The 16,505-nt window shown below is 38.5% G+C and overlaps 1 protein-coding gene across 2 annotated transcripts; it reads right to left on the bottom strand.

The window, feature by feature from the left end:
• Nucleotides 1-1,048: 1,048 nt before the first annotated feature.
• GHITM (growth hormone inducible transmembrane protein) lies at nt 1,049-15,906 on the bottom strand. 2 transcript variants are annotated; one of them, XM_012468520.3, is made up of 9 exons: nt 15,797-15,906; nt 13,759-13,938; nt 12,616-12,715; nt 11,268-11,379; nt 10,698-10,839; nt 5,431-5,539; nt 3,995-4,183; nt 3,350-3,521; nt 1,049-1,980 (listed from the first exon to the last, which is right to left on the bottom strand). In XM_012468520.3, exons 2-9 carry the CDS (start codon nt 13,900-13,902, stop codon nt 1,896-1,898), a joined length of 1,053 nt encoding a protein of 350 aa, XP_012323943.1. In that variant the 5' UTR covers nt 13,903-13,938; nt 15,797-15,906; the 3' UTR covers nt 1,049-1,895. The 2 variants fall into 2 exon arrangements, with proteins under 2 accessions (XP_012323943.1, XP_012323946.1); XM_012468523.2 differs by having other exon boundaries at nt 13,759-13,917; nt 15,797-15,893.
• Nucleotides 15,907-16,505: the final 599 nt, after the last annotated feature.

Below are 16,505 nucleotides of genomic sequence, written 5' to 3'. Positions count from 1 at the left end.
GACAGGTTCCAGTATCTTCATTTTACAGGAGAGGAAACTGGGCACAGAGAGGTTAAGTAATTTGTCCAAGAAGGTCATGTAAGAAATAAGTAAAGTTGGGATTCAAGTAGAGGTAGTCTAGTTACAAGTACTATGGACTTATCACACTGCACTATACTACACTGGCAAGAAATTAAGTTGCTTTCTAGAACGAATCCCTATTCAAATGGCATGCATTATGATTCACTTGAAAAAATTAGACCAATCACCATCTAGGTGAAACCTTTGTTTCAGAAATAAGCATCCTATGTACTTTGAGATGATTAATAGTATTTCTGGTTTACTGTAATAAATATTTGTCAAAAACAGCAACCATCTCAGTAATATACAGACTTCCTTCCCTTCACTGAAGACTTTCAAAAATCACTCTTCTGGGCCGGGTGCGGTGGCTCACGCCTGTAATCCCAGCATTTTGGGAGGCCGAGGCGGGTGGATCACGAGGTCAAGAGATCAAGACCACCCTGGTCAACATGGTGAAACCCCGTCTCTACTAAAAATACAAAAAATTAGCTGGGCATGGTGGTGCGTGCCTGTAATCCCAGCTACTCAGGAGGCTGAGGCAGGAGAATTGCCTGAACCCAGGAGGCAGAGGTTGCGGTGAGCTGAGATCGTGCCATTGCACTCCAGCCAGGGTAACAAGAGCGAAACGCTGCCTCAAAAAAAAAAAAAATACTCTTCTGTATCAAAAAACTTAATGTCTCAAGAAGGTAATGGTGTAGCAATGTACAGAAGTAAAATTCTGCTGGGGAAATTAATGAAGCATTTTCCCCATTACACTCTTGGGTTGATACATTTCATTAAGACAGACAGCTAGTTTTGTGTTGCTTTGCTTTTAGTGCTTAGTCTGCGAGGGAATGCAAGAAACCAAGTCTTAGGAGAAAAACCGCTTTCATATTTAAGCATAAGCTACAAACAGCCTTTTCTATAAAGGCCTGAGAGCTTGAAGAAATGACAAAAGCAAGCTGTATTCAATTAGACAATTCAATAAATATACAAAAATAAACACCTAGCAGTCATGAATATAGTTTGTATTTCCTGAAAAAGCAACAAATTTCATGCTTTGAATATTTTATCTTGAGGATAGTTTTAAGAATATTTCCTTTTGTAACATTCAAAAGTAAAACACACATACATGATTCCATCAAGGATTCTCTGTATGATTAATATTCTGTGCTTTCCTAAAAATAAGTCAAACATGACCACATCTATATTGGAAAGAGCACTGAGAAGCAATAGCAGAAGAATGCATCACCTGTGCCTGTTTCAGGATTGGCGGTTTTGTTAAGTTTAGCAGATGAATGCTACAACAATGATCACATCACTTGTTTCCAAATACCCAGATGTTTCTCACTGGCTCTTTACTCATCAATCACACAAGTGCTAAGTCTTAAGTATTTAAAAATCAAAAGACTGCAGGTGACTTTTTCCTTCTCTTTGGTCCCTTTACTAAAGCCCTGAATCACTCATAACGTTAATAACAATACTCTGCACTCCAAAAAATATGCAAACACAGGTTTGCTAAATTTTACTTAGCAAACCTACCAAATTTTAAAATAGATAAAACAATTACATTCTCATAACACAAACTTTACTTTTCACATTCATTAAAACATTTTAAAATCAGGCAAATGTGAGAACTGAAAATGTGTGTGCTTATTGGGAGAGGACTACTGCATTTATTTTCCAGAAGAAAAAGCAGACCTGAGGCATCACATTACTGGAACATTTAAACACAATGACATGTTCTTATCTTCTAAACTTCAATGAAAGTTGCTTGTACAAACTATTTAATGCATATCTGCCTATGAAACAAGCAAGATGTCTGATGTAGTAGAGAAGCCAGAAGCTCAGTCACTTCATTTCTTTCTGTTGCCTCCAGTTGCTAGCATAGTTGCAACTCGCATAAATATATTTAATGTATCCATGTAGATTCCCAGCATCCTAGAAAAGAAAATTATGCCCATTACATATGATGCAATTCTAATAGCAATGATGAATTCTTAATATAGAAAAGAAGAAAAAGCAATACTATTTGTCCTGGTGATATAACATGAAAATTAAAAATGTTTTAACTGCCAACTAAGGAAGTCTTAGACTAGAAAATAGTTAAGGTCTTTTTTCTGGAAGACTCATCTTTTAAATGTTAAAGAGCAGCTTAAAAAATTATTATTTTATTTTCTGACACTCTGCATGTATCAACTTGCAAAAAAAAACTGGTTGGCAGACAATAAAATAATCAAAACAACACTAAAGAAACACCTTTATTAAAACCTGTTAGACACAAGTCTGGCATTTAATAAACCCACTTTACCCCTCTAAAGAAAACTTCTACAAATCTGTAAGCTTTACAGCAACTTTTTCCTCCAAAGCCATTACATTAAGTTTTATTTTCAGATAAGGAAAAACGAATTACTTAAAAAAAAAAATGTGACAGACACCATGAAACTCAAGAAAATTGTTTAAATAAAATAATCTACTTTGGTAGACTCCAAGAAAAAAGAAAAAAAATTTATAACACTTAATGCCAACTAAAGTTGGCTATCTCTGAAACTAGAATCTTTACACTGAAGTTTCTAATTTCTAGAAGTATAAAAAAGGCTTTCATTAAAAATTCCAAGTCAATTATATACATTTTCCAATAAATAATACTTAATACATTTCATTTCTTCAGTTTGAAAGTCTGCAAAAATATACTACCAAAAAAATTAACTGACCAGTAAGAGCACATTACTTATTGAACCCCGAGGCTAGCTCATAAAAATAGACAAAATACTCTCATAATGTAATGAATACCGAAGTATCACACCAAATTGCAATATAATCAGAGGTTTTTTTGGATAGTTTACTAAAGAGAGAACAGACTAAACGGCAACAGAAATAAAACAGAAAATCTGACAAAGCCATTGGTGTGGATTAAGTTGTGACTGCCCCTCCCCACACCCACCAAAATATGTTGAAATCCTAAGCCCTGGCACATGGGAAGAGCACCATGTGAAACAGGAGGGACAGACTGGAATGATTCATCTACAAGCCAACAAATGTCAAGGACTGCCAGCAGTAGCAAGAAGCTGAGAGCCAGGGAACAGGTTTTCCCTCAAAGCCCTTAGAAGTACATCTCTGCTAACACCTTGATTTTAGATTTCTGACCTCCAGAACTGCAAGAGAATCAAGTTTTGTTTTAAGCCACCCAGTCTGTGATATTTTGTTACAAACAGTAGCCCTAGAAAAACTAATACAGCCATAAAACAAAACAGGTCAAAGGCATTCTTATGTGACAGAGTAACTGTGTGAAATAAAAAGCATTACTCACGAGTTAATGGGATCATATTTTTGAACTCCGTACATTGGCGATACTTCTGCACGCCTGATTACTTTCTGGGTATCATACAGAAGGAACATGCTGAAAAGAACTAATCCACCATACATTGCCACTGAGTACAGAGTGGCACCAGCCACAGTGGTAGGTGGAAGAAACATAGATCCTGAAATCAAAATGGGAAAACAAATTAAGATTTTTTTTTTAATAAAGGATTTCTGATAACTGAGTTTAAGACTTATATTACTTAAAAAAAAAATCTCCTTGGTATACCGTGTAGGTAAGAAGACACCCGGGTATATGTACTGTCCAATCTTATTTACATTAGTTCAAAACCCATGATACTCGTTCCTCTAATGAGTCATTTGCTCATTTCACAATAAAGTTCTTGCATCACAGCAATATTCACATTTTTCAGACCAACTTTCCCATTTTAGATGTGTTTGGTAAAACCAGTAATAATGGTTAACCATGTTGCCATGATTTTTATATGATGCCAGGTAGTAAAATCCAGTTAAAATAGCATAAATCTTTAAAAGAACTTTTAAAATAAATGACTCAAAGAATTAGGATATTGGAGTATTTCATATTACAGGAAACTATGCACCAAGAGTTAAGCATGAAAACACAGCCACTTACCAAGTGAGGACACAAAAACGACACCCAGGCCCACTCCCAAGGGTGCACCCATGTTCAGAAACTTTTCACTGGGTGCACACATGGCCACAGTGGAGAGGCCTCCCACAATGCCAGCTGTGTACCATGCAGCTCTGATGAGAAGAGGACCCCCTAATATCGTCAGAGGAGCAACCACTGCACCCATAACACCTGGAGAAAGAGCAAGTTCTTATTAAGTATTTCCTAACAAAAACCAAAAGGAAAATATCACTTCTAACTGCTACTTTATATTTTACCTTACTGTTTAAGCACTATGATTATAAAAATTTCTGCCTTTAGATAATAATACCCCACCAAATTCTACAACAAAAACTGATGACTATTCAAATTCTGTATCACAACATTAACACTATTCCTAATCAATCACAACTCACAAGCAAACACTAATCTACATTTTTAGTAACCATTAAATTCCACATAGCTATTTGAATCTGAGCTTACCACTAGTTTCTACAGTATTCATATAAGAATTGAGATAAACAAGCTTAAAACAAATAACTCAAGGTCAAACCTACTGCTGCTAAAAGGGAATAAAGTAAAAAGAGAGAAAAAGCCTAGGATGATAATCTGAAAATGTGGGAACTTCTAAGACAGACATTGCTGTTACTTTACATAATAAGGATTGCTAACAGTTTATATATAAATAATTTTAGTTGTCAGATATTTATAAATATCTTCATAAAAATTATAGTAAAAAATTTACCAATAATTTAACAAAGGTAAATGGAACTGAAATGAAAAAATCTTAGATAATGCATTATTTCAGTGCTAAGCAGAATAAGTTACCCTTTTCTTAAATGTAGTTTACCTCAGACTAGGCACAAAGTATAAAGATACTGAATTTCCAATACTAGTCTAAAGACTAACATTTCTAGATCAAGGTATATGGCTAATAAGGTATACCATTTCATGGTGATGAATAATGTAAAAATACTTTCTGCTCTAAGCAAAACACTGGGTGAAATTTCTACACAAGACACTTTTACTAGGACTCCTCTCAGTTTTATATTTTGCAGCAACATTTTTAGCACAACTTTCTCTATGCTCAGTTTTTAATTTTTCTAAATATACCAGACAAAAAACAACTCTCAAATGATGTGTACTAAATATGAAACCCTCCTGGTATTGAACAAAATATACAAAAGTAAATTAAATCTCTGCATATACTAGACTGTCAGAAGAGACAAGTTTTGTATTGAAGATGTCCATGGTCTTAGTAGTAAAATCAACTTTTCAAAGCAAAGGTCTTGACAATAATGCAGCCAGTAATGAATGAAGAAAATTGTGTTTTCCAAACATGAGGTTTAAATTACATGTAGGTAATTTACAACTGTGAAGAGTCACCCAAAACAGCTATTAGTCAAGGTTGTCTCTTAACAATTTAAAACAGAACATACCAGAATGTAGCAACCAAGCAAGATGCTTTGGGCCTGGACTCCGGTCATATGGTATTGATTGTACCAGCATTCCAGCTCCAATCATGGCTGCAAAGGTCGCACCAATTGTCTGAAAGACAAATACTATTAAGAAAAACTGATCCTTATATGAAAACAAAGCAGAAACCCATGGGTTTGAAGTACAATTAGTTCCTTCTAATAAACAAGTTGTAAAAACATTAAAGATAATATATCAAAGCTTTAGGCCGGGCGTAGTGGCTCACCTCAGGTCAGGAGTTTGAGACCAGCCTAAATAATGTGGTAAAACCTCATCTCCACTAAAAACACAAAAATCAGCCAGGTGGAGTTGTTCGCGCCTGTAGTCCCAGCTACTCAGAAGGCTGAGGCAGGAGAATTGCTTGAACCCGGAAGGTGGAATTTGGTGTGAGCCAAGATCATGCCATTGCACTCCAGCTTGGGCGACAGATATAGACTCCATCTCAAAAAAAAAAGAAAAATTAAAAAAAAAAAAAAATCATGTAATCCCAGCACTTTGGGAGGCCGAGGTGGGCGGATCACGAAGTCAAGAGATCGAGAGCATCCTGGCCACGATGAAACCTCATCTCTACTAAAAAAAATTAGCCGGTGTGGTGGCATGCGCCTGTAGTCCCAGCTACTCGGGAGGCTGAGGTGGAAGAATCGCTTGAACCCAGGAGGCGGAGGTTGCAAGTGAGCCGAGATTGCGCCACTGCACTCCAGCCTGGTGACAGAGCAAGATTCCGTCTCAAAAAAAAAAAAAAAAAATCAAAGTTTATATTTTTCTGGCACATTAAAGGCCCTAGGTTTATTTCAGATTATTTATTTTGGCTAAGTTAGCATGACTGCCCCCTACTGCCATATATGAGGTTTTGCAGACAGCTTCAAATCCATGACTTAAGCTTGGCCTGGCACCACATCTTTTAACAATTTTACTTTTGCTGGACAGGGGTGAAACAAAAACCCTTTAGGGATCCCAAGATAATCAACTCTTAATTAAAAACTATATTTTTGTATAACACAAATAGCATTTTGTTTAAAATCAGTCATGCTTACAAATTAGTTTTTAAAAAAGAAAAAATAGTATATAGCACATTGCTTTGAACTCATATTTGCTAAACGAAGACTTGAAAAATAGAAAGTAGATATCAGAGCACATGGAAAAAAAAATGAGATATAAGATTCTATGCTTCTACCTTTCCAGGTTTATGGCTAATTTGGTCCTCATTCCTTTTCTTTTTTTTTTTTTTTGTAGACAGAATCTGCCTCTGTCACCCAGGCTGGAGTGCAGTGGCATGATCTTGGCTCACTGAAACTTCCATCTCCTGGGTTCAGGCGATTCTTCCACCTCAGCCTCCTGAGTAGCCGGGACTACAGGCACATGCCACCACGCCCGGGTGATTTTTGTATTTTAAGTACAGACAGGGTTTCATCATATTGGCCAGGTTGGCCTCAAACTCTTGACTTCACGATCCGCTCACTTAGGCCTCCCAAAGTGCTGGGATTACAGGCATGAACCACCATGCCTGGCCCCTCATTCCTTTTCTCTTTTTTTTTGAGATGGAGTTTCGCTCTTGTTACCCAGGCTGGAGTGCAATGGCGCAATCTTGGCTCACTGTAACCTCTGCCTCCTGGGTTCAAGCAATTCTCCTGCCTCAGCCTCCCGAGTAGCTGGGACTACAGGCACGCGCCACCATGCCCAGCTAATTTTTGTATTTTTTTTTTTTTTTTTTTTTTGAGACGGAGTTTCACTCTTGTTACCCAGGCTGGAGTGCAATGGCGCGATCTTGGCTCACTGCAACCTCCGCCTCCTGGGTTCAAGCAATTCTCCTGCCTCAGCCTCCTGAGTAGCTGGAACTACAGGCGTACACCACCATGCCCAGCTAATTTTTTGTATTTTTAGTAGAGACGGGGTTTCACCATGTTGACCAGGATGGTCTCAATCTCTTGACCTCGTGAACCACCTGCCTCAGTCTCCCAAAGTGCTGGGATTATAGGCGTGAGCCACCGCGCCCGGCCCCCTCATTCCTTTTCTTTGCATATCTTAGATTTCCCGTGTTATAATATTTAAATATTCCTTTTGTATGACAAGAAGAAATGTAATATATAATGGAAAAAAGACAGTGATAATCTTCAAGAAATTTAAAGCAGAGATTGCAGACTTGTAGCCCTTGGACAAAATCAGGCAGCAGATGTTTTGTTTGGCAATCTATGAAAAAAAAGGAAAAAAAAAAAAAAAAGAACGTGGTGACCGCTTTTAGTTGAGAAGGCTACTCTAGACGTCAGTAACCTCCAGATGTCAATAATCTCCTGTGCGACACACCAGGCCTTCTCATCTGTATTATCTGTCTCACCCACGAACATCAAAATATTCAACTTCTGATAAAAAGTACAGGTAAACAAAACAGCTGGTTTTGCCAAGAATGGGAAAACCTTAATACACAAAAGCATAGTGAGCTGTGTGCAGTGGTATGTGCCTGCAGTGTCAGTTACTTGGGAGGCTGAGGTGGGAGGATAACTTGAGCCCAGGAATTGAAGTCCAGCCTCAGCAAACATAGAGACCAAGTCTCTTATTTTTAAAAAATATTAAAAAGAAAGCATATCAAGCACCACTCCATTTTCTAATGAGAAATAACTACTATAAACTATTTCACACTTTTGGGATATTTACCGCAATTAAATTTTTTTAAGCTCTTTTATGATCCAGTTTCATTTCAAACTCTGCATTCCAACCATAATGAACTAGCAGGGTTGCCAACATGCTCCAGATTCAGACCATCGAGCCTAAGAATACCTCCCCATTCCACATCTGATGGACTTACTGAGGTACTGCCTCCTCATCTCAAAAGCTTTTTCTTTTTTTTTTTTTATAAAGACGGGGTTTCACCATGTTGGTCAGGCTGGTCTTGAACTCCCAACCTCAGGCGATCCACCCGCCTCGGCCTCCAAAGGGCTTGGATTACAGGCATGAGCCACCACGCCTGGCCCTCAAAAGCTTTGTCTAGTAGGTACCCTGGCTGCCCAGGAGCAGGGTGAGATACCTCTCCTCAGAAGCTCTTGGGACAAACTGACATTATCTGTGCATCTATGTGTGTGTTTGTATATGTATGTCTGTCACCCCTAAAAGGTTATATCTTCATCTCTGTAGCACTTGTCTTTGGCTTTCCCAAGTATTTTCTGTATTACTAACAGTGGAAGAGGGTAATCTTTTGCTCAGACTGAGGATATGACCCAAACGCAAAACTTCCTTGAAGTCTCATTTTAGGGCCTAAAATTTTAGGTAAATATTGTCATATTTATTACAAAAGTATTGTTTTAAATAATTTGCTTTTGATTAAAATTGACATTTCCAGTGAGAACATTCTGTGCCTTCGTGAACCTCTGTGTTGGGAGATTCATGACATCTATGTGAAAAGCATGATCCTAAAAATACATAAATGTCCAAATGGCTATGCTACTGTAAATGGTTATCCTTTAGTAAAGTACAATACAGTGGAAATATTATGGATTTCAGTTCCCTATGTGGGGAGTCAGTATTCTAGTAGGTACTCTGGCTGCCCAGTTACATGAACTCTTCTTCACATTTTGCTCTAGTTCAGGTTCTTATCATCCCTCATTTCAGATCCTACAAAGGCACAGCTGGTACATCTGCTCCATGTCTCTTCCACATTAGTTCTTAAAACTGAAACATAAATCACACTTTCGTTGTTCCACTATCTTCAATGGCCTGCGACTGCTTAGCAGGTTCTCTCCACAGCTTGACAATCATATCCTTTCTCTTTTTTTTTTTTTTTTTAAAGATGAGGTTTCACCATGTTGGCCAGGCTGGTCTCAAACTACTGACCTCAAGTGATCTGCCCACCTCGGCCTCCCCAAGTGCTGGGATTACAGGCATGAGTCACCATGCCTGGCCTTGACAATCATATCCTTTCTAACCACGTCTTCTTCACACTCCAGACCTGAAACACTTGGACTTTCTTCCAAGGGGATGTAAGTCACCTCTAAAATTGGGGTTTCCTACCTCCTCTTTGCTTAAACTGGCAACAGTGGACTGCCCTTGTCCAGTTTTATAAAATTTTTAATATTTTCTTTTATTTAAAAATTACAGACAGTGTTGGCCGGGCGCGGTGGCTCACACCTGTAATCCCAGTACTTTGGGAGGCCGAGGCAGGTGGATCACCTGAGGTCAGGAGTTCGAGACCAGTCTGATCAATATGGTGAAACCTCGTCTCTATTTATATTAAAAACAAAAAAAAATTCGTGGGCTCAAGCAATCCTTCTGCCTTGGCCTCCCAAAATACTGGGATTCCAGGTGTAAGCTACAGTGCCAGGCCCTCTTGTCTACTTCTAAAATAAATGAAATATGTTAGCCTTCAACAACCCTGATGAAATAAATGTCTCCTTCATGGACCTTGCCTAATAATGCAAAGACAGAAACTCTCAACTGACTTTGCACTTTCTATTTCTTATTGCATATCTGTGCCACTTAATTCCAGTTCATCTCTTCTACCAAATAGCAGGAGAATAGGGGACACATATTCATATTCTGGTATCTAGCGAAATAACCAGTGCTCAAGAGAAACTCATTGAATTTAAACAAATTTTTCTATAAGGCCAAGATCTTATGAATAATAGCAGCAGCACTATTCTACTCTTAACTGCATAAAATGATTAGGTCTTTGTGATGGGCATTTCCCTCTGACTTCTAAGATAATTTTGCATTTGCTTTATTTTTTTTAGTGAACTGCTAAAAAAAATAGAGACTAGTATCTGCTGCTAGACAAGAACATTGTTTTTCTAAGTCTGATTTCTAACTCCTCTGGTATTATTCGAACACGTTTAATAAAGAATAATAGCTGACCTACTTGGAATGCACTTCCTACTTATCTCAGCTGCACTAATACAGGTGGAATATCTGTTATCAGAAATGCTTGGGACTAGAAGTGTTTCAGATTTCAAATTTTGGACTATTTACATTACACTTCATTGTTACTAGGGTTCAGGATCCCTAATCCAAAAACCTAAAATCTGAAATGCTACAATTTTCTTTGAGCATCATGTTAACACCACAAATGTTTTGGATTTTGGAGCATTTCTGGATTTCAAATTAGGGATGATCAAACTGTAATTCATACATTATTTGAACAAAAACTTGTTCAATACAGTGTTCTTTCCATTTAATACTCCTTCCCTCCAATATATTTCATCAAATCTTTTGATTTTTAGAAGAAAAACAAAAATAGCTGACTTACCACCCAAGAGCCTTTCATCATAAAGTTCATGAGAACAGGCGTTCTGCTTATTGCTATGGCAGACAAAGCTGTTAAACCAATACTTCCTGCTAAGTACATATAGGTGGAATGAATTCTATCCTTCACATACTGAGGCCAAATTCTGTAAGAAACATGACATGGTTAATTTATGAAATTACAGATTCTGTATCTGGTTGAGTCATATACTAGCTGGGTGACCTTGAGATAAGTCACTTTATACTTTAAAATGTTATTCACTTCATTTCTTATGGAAATAATTATGCACACTTGGGAGTTACTGCAAAGATTAAATGAGATAAAACATACAAGCACTTGGTGCATACAAAAAGCAATATATTTTCTCCTTGCTTAAACACATAACCTTGCTAAATGATTTTTATTAAGATCTGAATAAATAAATGTCAAGAAAGCAAGAAGAGATTCTCTATTTATGTGTATACAGAGATAAAGACTAGATACAAAACATTCCAAAGTGACTAAAGACAGGAATGAGAAGAAAACTGGAATTTTTGTTTTAAGGCTGGAGTTGTTTAGGAACAATTTACTTACATAGCCTTTTCAAGAGCTCCAATCTCATTAGACATTCCCAAGCCATAGTAGCACAATGCTCCAAGACCGACAGCAGCTCCTCCAGCAACAAACCATCTTCCCATCTGATCAACTGCAGAACACAGAAGGAAATGCAGGTTAATACTGGCATGTCTGGACAAAGCCTTTAAAATATTTGTGAAGGGAATCTAATCAGGTACCATATTCAGTAACAGCCATAATCAGTGCACATGGGGTTGCCTCAATGTTAGGTAACCAGTAGAAAAAAACACCCCTGAAACAAAGGTGTAATAATCAGTACAAAAAGGAAAGGATCAGACTTGGTGAATCTTCAAACTCACTCCAATAATATTTCAGTGGGCAATATATCTATAGATGAGGAGTTACTTCTGTGATACACATTATTTTATTAATAAGAGGTTGAAGTATATTCAAATGACATTCTTACGAAGTAAAAAACGAGAAGAAAATATTAATAGTCATATCACACTGCATGGTATTAACACAGATGATGTTTTACATGGAAATCAAGAAAAAAGAGAAAAAAATATAATCAGTGTTTATGCAGCAGAATCAAGTGAGAGGATGCCTCCGTTTTAGGGTACTGAGACACAACTAACTTATAAATTCTAACTCAATAGAGGTATTCATAAAAAGTAACTTATTCTTTGTCTAAATTTGTTTACTAAGAATATTACTAGGTTGTCACTACATAATTTGCATGATTTGATCTCTAAGGTCAATTCAGAAAGAAATGACCTGAAGGATACTGATTAGGGCTCTCTCCCACTGTAAAGACATTTTGCAAGATTGTTAAGGAGCAGTGGTATTCTTTGATTGGCTTTAGGATGATTAACAATCCAGTTTCTGAACTTGCAAAAGCTGACATTCAAACTGGCAATACATTTAAGTACTGCCCTCCTGAGGCCCTATGTGAGCAGTCAGTTAAAGGACTCTTCTTGGACAGCTAGGCTTTTATTAACAACTGTATGTTGGTGATTTATTCTGAATCTGAAACATACACAAATATATGCTTGAATGAGGATTCTATACACATAAAATGAAATTTCTCAACAGACTATACCTTTTGGACCATGGCATATTAACTAATCCTTTTCTTTTTTTTTTTAAAAAAAAGGGAAAGTAAAATTTCCACTGGAAGAAATATGACTGATAACCACTGAATCCAGTGCAAAGTACCAATCTTTTCTGGGTCATCAGATCTCTAAGAATAATAATGTGGTCTTCTCAGAAAATGCATAAATACACGTATTTTTAGGAAGTTGTTCATGGACCTCTTAGAACATATCCATAGATTCCAGGTTAAAAACTACAGACAGCCACCTACTTTTAAATATTTTTTCCATTGATGGTTCCAATGCTGCCTCTTTGAGTTCTTGGCCAGTTCTCCCACGCCGGATCCCAATTCTTGTTTTGGTGGCATATTCCTGACATACATGCAAACAAAGACACATACGACCCACATGAAAATAAATGTTAGTAAAATAAAATGCAAGCTCTCTTTGGTGCTTTCTATATACGTAACTTCACTATGGAAATTTATTAGCCAACCTAAAAAATTAAATGTAAAAATAAAATAAATTAATGTAGATCTTACCTGTGTTCCACCTTTGGAAGTAATTCATTATATTCTTAGTTTCAATTTCAGAAAAAATTTTTCTTTTACAAACTAGAGATTTATATACCTAGAACTGTTATATTTTAAATCCTAATCAAATTATCAAGATGAGAATCTATTTGCATTTTTAAGAAATGCATTCTATAAGCATTATTAGCTATATTTTGTCATCTGGGATATGGACTCAATAAAGGCATCCTTCCTTAACATGAAGCTAAGAAGAGGGAAGACTACTGCTTCCATTTTGGCTCTTTTTCAACAGTGGAACAGTTAATTTAAAAAAGTCCCCTTCTAGCTTCTGTATATTGTCCTCATTATCTTACACTTCAAACCTTATAATTTAAATGCTAGTGGAGAAATCTATCGTAAAAGAAGATAGGTTTCTTTCTAACCTGACAGATATTATCAATCTCGAAATAAGAGCTGAAATAATATCTTTAATAACTTATTAATAAGCTATTGGCCAAGTGGTAATTTGGGTTCTTAATTAGCCTGGGTTCTTAAAGTGGTAATTTGGGTTCTTAATAGCCTGGGTTCTTAAACCTCTATGTGCTCCAGGATCTCCATTACATCATATAACTCTCAATCCCTCACGATGTACTCTAAATTTTCTAAATGAGAAACTCCAGAAGCTGTAAGCAAAGGCAGAGTTATAGAAACTCATTTTCTATTTCATACGGGATAAGAAGGGAACAGAATGATAAAAACTAATGGGGAGAAAGAGCTGACTGGGGGCATAATCAGGGCTAATTGATACATAACTCACTAAAGGCAGAGCAGCCATCCTTTGCTAAAAAGAAAGGGCACAAATAGAAAAGGCAGCAATATAATAAACATTCAGATTATCTTTACCCTGCTGGGTGTTAACAGCCATTGATTCTTTGTGATGGAATTCTTCACGATGGAATTCTTCGCAACAGGGGAGGCCTTGGTGAAAGCTGAATGGAAAACCCTAGAAGGTAGTGTCCGGAGACACACAAGCCTTGCAGCCAGCATGGTGTTGCACCAGGTCTACCAAGCAGATATGAAACGCTAGTAAGAAAGGCAAAAACAACCAAAAAGAAAACCAAAACAACCCATTAACCAATTAAGAGAAGACATACAAGAGTCAGAGTCAAGAAGGAACAAATTATATTTTAGTAGAAAAGGAAATAAAGCAATCTTTTTAATTTTCAGTAATAAATTATTTGCCCATCTCTTGTAATTCAAGAAACCCATCCCAGAGAACTCAGCTGAGGATGGAGCAACAAATTAAGTCCCAGTTTGACCAGTAACAGGATAGATGACTGCAAAAACTACCTGTAACACAGAATGGCTATTAATAACTGAACGTAATTACAGGGTCTGTGACACCTTCTACAAATGTAGCTCTGGCTTAAGATTTATACCAGCATTCAGTGAAAAAAATTGTTTAAAAGAATCTATCTAACTTTTGGGCAGAGGAATAATGTCATCCAAAGAAAGCACGAATAGCTCCTCAAGGTTATACTGCATTACAAGGCTAAAAGATATTAAAGAAACCCAACTATATGATTCAGCTAATCATACCAAATATTACTTTCCTTCAACAAAAGATATAAAAATATTCTAAGTTAATCTATTCTATATGCCCTACTATAATTCGTAAAGGACATTTAGTCTTTCAAAGTAAACTCAGGTACCAATCAGGTTTCCCTTAGACTCTTTTAATGGTGTCGTCAAAGAAAAAAAAAAAAAAGCATGCTAAAAACTGGATTCTCTTAGCTCCAGGGCACCTTATACTAGATGGGTGGTTAACCAGAAGTCAGCTGACCGCGTTTCTGTAATACTAAATTAATGTGAGGTGACTATGATAGGCCAGAATGACATGACAAGTGTAAGCCAACTGGGGCTACCAGCCCATCTCTGCCAATGATATGTAGTGAATTTCAGACAGGTGACTATCCTTCCGGGTCCGTTTCCCCATCTGTAACTTAAGATAATAGTTCTCAGTGTTCCGACTCCAGTGTTCACCTTTGGATTACCTGCTGAAAGTGCCCGATGCATCTTAAAATGTAGGCTCCTGGGTCTTACTTTGCTCCTAATGATTCTACCTCTAGGAATAAAAGGACCAAAAATATATGTTTTGACGAACACTCCAAAAGCTAAGAACTATTGCTTTAAGATACCTGAGAATCCTCCTAGCTCTGCAACCGAACTATGAAGGGTCTTAATGCTCGACACCTGGCCTATGGGAAAACAGCGCTTCTGGAACTTTCGTGCCATTACATCATCTCAACCTACAGCTGTCCTGTAACTTCCTCGGTACTCAGCCCACTGGCTGGGATCGAAGAGATCCAGCTCAGAGTGACCCCTATGTGGCATAACAGCTCAGTTACGAGTGGGAATCCCGCTTCGGACACGTTAGAAGTGACCTTGTGAGGTAGATAGATCTCTTAAGACTCAGTACCAAATGGGGAAAATGCTACCGACCTTAACCTGAGGGCTTAGGCCTCTGAGAGCATTGATGAGTTTGGGTGCCTGGTCCCCGAGAAAGTTCACCCAGACCGCTAGACTCGGTGAGAACCCGGCAGCAAACCTCCACCTCAACGCAAAACACCTCTGCCCCTGCCGCAGGGGCCGCTAGCAGCGCAGCTACGGCCTGGCCGCAAGAATGACTCAGCACCTTGTTGCCCAGGGAGAGAAGCACAGGAACTGTGAGTCCTTGCCCGCCTAACTCAGACTTGTGGTCGCCGCCCTCTCCACCGGGTCACCCACAGGACCGCGACACTGACGCGCAGGCCGACCCTGACGCAGCCAACAGCATCGCTGCTTCCAGCCCTACCTACTCAGCCGCACCCAACGGTCCCGTGAGGCCAGCTGTAAGGAGCGCCCGGGATCCCGGGCGCCCGCCGACCAGCGGGAGCAGTACCTCGGTCCCCCGTCACCTCTGCCGCGCAGTTTCCCTTCCGGGCCGGCGAAACGCGCACTCTTCAACCTCCCCGGTCCCCCGCACGCTCCTTACGTCCTGAACGCCCACAGTTCCTCCGGCGTACTGCATGAGGTAAATAGTACGAGCAGCCAATCACCGGCAGGCCTTTGTCGGAAAGGCGGGCACAGTGGAAGGGGCGGGGTTCCGGTTTGCGGAGGCGGGGTTCCGAGTTGGTGGCGCGGGGCAGTTAAGGATTGTTTCTGGGAACGTCATAGTCAGCGTCCATTTTGAGTGTGGGCAAGGGAGTCGTCTCGGCCATCTTTGTTCTGGACAGCGGAGCTCTCTTTTGCTTTTCTTTTAGCCTTATCACTCGCCGCAGATATGAGAATTATATAAAAATTGAAAGAAAATAGTGTTTGAGTTGAAAATTATTTCCTTGTCCCATTTTTTTCTTTTCGAAGGCCTTTTTGTGCATTAATTTACTGTGAGATAAATATCGTTCCACATGTGGCTGCTTCTGACCGGAGTCAACCGGTTTGGGTCTCATGCTAAAGGTTAGATGGTGAAATCCAAAAAAGATTTTTTTCTAGATTGTTTTTTCATTGCTTTGTGACTTTCCCGTGCACATTTGTAATAGGCGTGATAACAGCCGCCTCTGCTTCGCACCGGGGTTGCTCTGAGGACCAAGATGTTTCCGTTGCCCGTAATC

Source organism: Aotus nancymaae, unplaced genomic scaffold (assembly GCF_030222135.1).
Source record: "Aotus nancymaae isolate 86718 unplaced genomic scaffold, 86718_ANA_hifiasm-v0.15.2.pri h1tg000010l, whole genome shotgun sequence".
Taxonomy (NCBI): Eukaryota; Metazoa; Chordata; class Mammalia; order Primates; family Aotidae; genus Aotus; species Aotus nancymaae.
Note: the sequence above shows the minus strand (reverse complement) of the source record. Positions and strands in the feature narration are given on the sequence as shown.

Coding starts and splice junctions, on each gene's coding strand:
- GHITM (XM_012468520.3), bottom strand. CDS start 13,902: ATGCTGGCTGCAAGGCTTGTGTGTCTCCGGACACTACCTTCTAGGGTT. Junction 11,380..12,615: donor AATGGAAAAAATATTTAAAA/GTAGGTGGCTGT, acceptor TGTGTTCTGCAG/TTGATCAGATGGGAAGATGG. Junction 1,981..3,349: donor AAATATGATCCCATTAACTC/GTGAGTAATGCT, acceptor TTTCTTTTCTAG/GATGCTGGGAATCTACATGG.